Source organism: Chrysochloris asiatica, unplaced genomic scaffold (genome assembly GCF_000296735.1).
Source record: "Chrysochloris asiatica unplaced genomic scaffold, ChrAsi1.0 scaffold00280, whole genome shotgun sequence".
Taxonomy (NCBI): domain Eukaryota; kingdom Metazoa; phylum Chordata; class Mammalia; order Afrosoricida; family Chrysochloridae; genus Chrysochloris; species Chrysochloris asiatica.
In genome coordinates, this window is record NW_006408798.1 from 558,162 (window position 1) to 563,634 (window position 5,473).

Genomic DNA, 5,473 nt, shown 5'->3' on the forward strand with positions numbered 1-5,473 from the left:
TAAGGTGGAGGGTCAGAGAAAAAGAGGAAGACCCTCAGCAAGATGGATTGGTCAAGTAGCAGCATCAGTGGGCTCAAGCATGGCAGTGATGGTTAGGTTGGCCCAGACTGGGCAGTGTTTAGTTCTGTTGTACATAGGATTGCTATGAGTAGGTACCAACTCGATGACACCTAAAACAACAACCTAGAACTACAGGAATCTTGGAGATCTGGCAGTTCGTGCCTGCTAAATTATGTAGTTTACACCTTGTAATTTACTTACAGACTCCTGGGGTGGCTCTGTGAGATAATGCCCTGGATCCAAAGGTGGATTTGAACTGCAAGGTTGGTGGCTCAAACTCACCATCTATTCCTGAGAAACCCTATACAGGGTCTTTATGAGTTGGAGTCAACTCGACAGCACTTAACAACAATAAATTCACTATAGATGAGAAAAATGGAGCTCAAGAAAGGGAGGGTCTTTCCATAATAATAGAGAGAGTTACACATAGAAATAACTAACCCCCAGACAAGTTTTCCTGAGAGAATCATAGCCTGGATATTTCCACTCCACCCCTAACCCATTTTTCTTGTTGTTGTTAAGTTCTGTCAAGTCAGTTCCAAACCATAGTGACCCTGTAAAGGGCTTCTTAGGAGCATCTAGTGAGCATGAACCGCAGACCTTGTTGTTCAAATCAACTTTGCATTACAGTGCATTAGTCCACAGTGCCAAAAGAAGCTGAGAGTCAGGTTACGATCTGGAGTTAATCAATAATCAAGGAAGTCTGTGACATGGCACAGCAGGTAGAGCCTCTATTGTCATCCCATATATATGACTCAGTCCCCAAGATCTGGAGAGAAGTGGTAAGTTTGCTACCATTTTCAACTAAGCTCTGGACACAGAACTTCAGCCATGAAGACAAGCATCTTTCTGCTCAGTGCCTTGGTCCTGTTCAGTTTATCTGGTAGGTTTCTCTGCACCTTTTTCTGATTTGAGTAAAAACTTTTCCTCTTGTTGCTTTGCCGAATACATTGTCCTCTGGATTTTGATTTAGTCTTAGTCAGATCTTTTGGTCCCAATTACATGAAATAAGATCAGTGGTTGAGGATGATAGAAAGATTTTAGTAAAAGGTAAGGAAAAGTATCCACTAAGTGAAGACAGTTCTGAGATGGTTTTCTTTTAGTGAGAAGAGGCTGACTCTTGTCAGAAATAAGGCAGAAGTGGACAGATAGTTTTCAATCATGAGTACATTTTTCGCTTTGCAAATGTGTGAGACCAGTTTAACAATTTTAAATTCCCATGGAATTACATTTAAATGTAACAACGTGTTTGGGTTATTCAATATGAAAGGCAGAGGTTTATTGGTTGAGATGTATTTATTGATATTCAGAATGTTTCCAGGAAAGATATTTTTGCATGAATAGATGGTGTGTGTTATCAGCCAACTATATCTTGACTACGGTTTCAAACAAGTTTGATCCATGGAATTTGGAGGCGCTTCCTTTCTGTCACTGGAAATAGTTAACATTTTCAACTTCATGTGTGATCATGCAAAGAAACTTACTGAGCGTCAAATAAGCACTTTGCTTAAAAAGGGAAAGCATTGTAACTGAATATTTATGGGAGTGGTGGGACCTTGCCCCTCCTCATGCATATTAAATGACACAAATAGATGCCTGTGGTGACCACTTGTTCATCAATTTTAAAATGCAAGGAGATTCTGAATTCCTGTGGAACTCTAACAAGATCAGATTGTTTCACGGAGCCTTCTCTAAGCCCATTGATGCCTAACTATTTTTCACCACCCTTAATTATGAGAAACTAGTATGGTGCTGTGGATTCATGCACTGGACTGCAAAGTCAGTTTGAACCAAAAGGTCGGCAGTTCAAGCTTACAGCAACTGCTTGGAAACCCTACACAGAGTCGCTATGTGTCTGAACCAACTCAACGACGCTTAGCAACAACACCCAGATCAAGGTTCCTAAATGGCATGGTTTGCACCTGACTATTACCCTAAAGATGAGTAATTCAAAGCCACCCAGGAGTGCCATGGAAGAAATGGCTGGTTTCCTGCTTCTGTAATGAATACAGCTAAAAGAATCTTGCGAGTCAGTTCTACTCTGTATTGTATGAATTGCCACGAGTTGGAATCTACTAGGCTTCAATGGGTAGAGTTTTGGTTCACCCAAATAATTTCAGAGATTGTGGACAGTAAAATCAAATCTCACCACTATTTCTTCCTATGGGCTCTCAGATTAGCTACTTTTCCCTTCAATAAATTCATATGATACTCTGCATGATGTCAGCAAACCTCCTATTTTCTGGGGACTTCATGGTGATTATTCTGACCATCGATCTGTATGTCCATGAAATGTAGATTGGACCTATAATCCACCAAAGTAACACAATTGTAGGAAACAAAAATCTTGGGAACTGGTGGTGATGCCATTTTTTAACATTCGTTATAAAATATGACTTCATAGTGGTTACCAAGGATGGGAAGAAGGGTAAAGGGGAGAATTTTTACATAGGGGACATTTTGTTAATGTTAATGTGGGATTGTTTGGAAAAGAACAGTGGGAATATTTGCACCACTTGAAGTATGTAATCAATGTCACTATATTATATGACAGAGTTTTAAAGTTTGTAGGAAAATTCCACTATGTTTTTTTTTTCCCTCATTATCTTTGAATTCCAGTTTCCCACAAACTTTTTGAGCCCCATCCCACCTCTACATGTAGAAATTATTAAATTGACATATGATTTTCATGTCTATTTTTATCACAGCAAACAAATAAATAGAGAGGACTTAAATGTGATTGCTAAAGTTAATTTTGTACCAGAATACCTGGTTGTTACTGCTAGTGGTTAACTGTGTCAAAACTAGTCACATAAGCTATCCATACCTTCTTCCATAAACTGAGCTAAAGATACTAACTACATCACTTGAGTATCAAGGGGTTAACTAGCTGAGATATTTGCCCAGTGCCTGATATATATCAAACTGTTAAGTACAGAATTTCTATCTTCAAGGAAATGGATCAACATTTCTAAAACACAAAATTGAGTTATTTTGATCCTGGTTAAGCTTTTGTTTAAAAAAATTTTTTCAGGTTTCAGTAGGCAGGGATAGGATCAAGCCATATACCCTTGAGAAAAGATGGAAATAAGAAAGTGTTCAGAGTGGAAGAGAAGTTATAGTCTTTAATAAAAACAGAAAATTCTGAAAATGAGACTGCATATGGCTGCCCTTGTCTTAGGATTCAAGTTAATATGTCTGATTTATGTTTTCTAGGAAACACAAGAATTAACTGCTTGGAAAGAGAGGTAAGAAGAAGCTTGCCTTTTTTTTTTTTTTTTTTTTTTTTTTGCCTTTTTTTAACCAGTTGGAACTTTTTGTTCCAACCAATAAACAGAGCAGCCGTCACCTTTACATTGAGCCAGAAGTCAATATGAGGAATATGAATGCTAGCAAGATTTAACTTACAAAAACTAAATTGCAATCTTACTTTGGATACAGGCTTATGTTTGTAAGTAGGTTTATAGAAGGTGGGGGTGGGGGCTGGGACGTGGCAACAACACTAGCAAGGCATACTTATCATGGCATGGTCAATCATTCAAAATCAAAAGGGCAACATTGTCCTAAGGACAAAGTTAAGAAGGGAGGGAGAGGTGGGTGGTATGGAAATAGGAACCACAGGGGAGGCAGGATAACCAACCATTATTGCATGGAGGGAATTGTAATCATTGAGATGACACAAAGTATATGATTCATTGAATGTAAAGCTGATGATCTTGTCTGTAAACCTTTACTCTATTCACAATTAAAAAAAAAAAAAAAGTCATTCCCATTTTTCAGATGTAAGAAACTAAGGTTCAAAGAAGTCACACGACCCCAGTGTCACATAATATGTAAATAACAGAGGCAACATTAAAGCCATATTTTCTGACTCCAAGTTTGGAATTCTGTCTCCTGGAACACACAGTATCACTTTCTTAATTGATCATGGAAAATTATCCTGCTTAATTTCACTTTTAGGCTAACTGTAATAGTGATGTTAATGGATGCCCCAAGATTTATAAACCTGTATGTGGGACAGATGGAAATACTTACCCCAATGAATGCATGCTATGTTTTGCAAATACGTGAGTACAAATTTGATTTTTTTGTAAATATATATTTTAAGCTAATAATCTTCAAACTTTCATATATCTGATGACTTGAAAGACCCAATTAATATACCAATAACATGGATAATGTACCATGAAAGAAATTAAAACTCTATCTTTTCTAAAAATAATAATCTCTTTCTTTTTCTCATTTTCATGTATCTTCTAATAGTATAACAAATATGTGTGTTCATGTGTGCATGTGTCTATGTGTTTTATTATAATAGAAAGTCATATTTCTTTTGTCAGTTATTGTTGTCAGTACTTAATATTGAGGATGGGAAATAAGAATGGTAAAGGGGAATCATACTAGCACCATTATACACAAGAAGCAATTGAGACTCAGTTTAAATAAGTTCCTCGAGATCACACAGCAATAAATGGTATATTTCGGTCTGGATCCATGTTCTTTCCACTATGGTGTATAATTAAGTGTCAGGCTAAGTATTTGTGATTATCAAGAACAGAATCTGACATGTCCTGCCCCGCACATCTCTTACATGCAATACTACTGCAGTGTGGTCAGTTATAATGGGAGAACAAGCAAAGTGCTCTGAGAAAAGATCTAAGTTTTCCTGCATGTTGTTGTGGTTGTTGTGCCATCAAGTTGGTTCTGACTCATAGCAACCCTGTATAAGGTTTCAGAAGCTTTAGATCTTTGTGGGAGCAGAAAGCCTCATTCTCCTGCAGAACAGCTGATGGGCTCAAACCATAAACCTGTGGTTCCCAGTCCAGTGATTATCTTACAGAGCCACAGCACTCCCCAATTATATACAGTGGGAATTGGGGGGAAAGCTGAGACATTGCAAAAAGGAAAAGAAAAAAAACTTAACAAAGGTTGTTGTTGTTGTTAAGTGCCATTGAGTCAATTCCAACCCATAGCGATCCTGTATAGGGTTTCTGAGGAGCAGCTGGTGAGCTTGAGCTGCCGACCTTGCAGTACAAACGGCTTTGCAATCTGGTGCATTAACCCACAGCACCACACCAGGTAGAAAGGAGTTAATGCCATGTTGTAATAGACAATGAATATAGTATATATTAAGGGGAAGATGATGGAATAGAGGCGGGAACATATTTTCATGGTTCTATTCAATGGCACTTAATAACAACAACAACTAATAAAATAGATCCATTTTAGAAGAAATGCAACCAGAGTGCTCCTTGGAGGCCAGGATGGCCAAACTTCGTCTCTCATACTTAAGACATATTATCAGGAGGGACCAGTTGCTGGAGAAGGATATCATGTGTTTGGTGAGGTGGTGGGTCAGGGAAAAAGAGGAAGACCCCCAATGAGATGGATTGGCCAAGTAGGAGCATCGATG

General features: G+C 38.1%; 1 protein-coding gene across 1 annotated transcript; it reads left to right on the forward strand.

Annotated features, from left to right (window-relative positions):
• The first annotated feature begins 891 nt into the window (after positions 1-891).
• On the forward strand, positions 892-4,131 carry SPINK1 (serine peptidase inhibitor, Kazal type 1). Its single transcript, XM_006874517.1, has 3 exons — positions 892-943; positions 3,277-3,308; positions 4,021-4,131. Exons 1-3 carry the CDS (start codon positions 892-894, stop codon positions 4,129-4,131), a joined length of 195 nt encoding a protein of 64 aa, XP_006874579.1.
• The last annotated feature ends 1,342 nt before the right edge of the window (positions 4,132-5,473 follow it).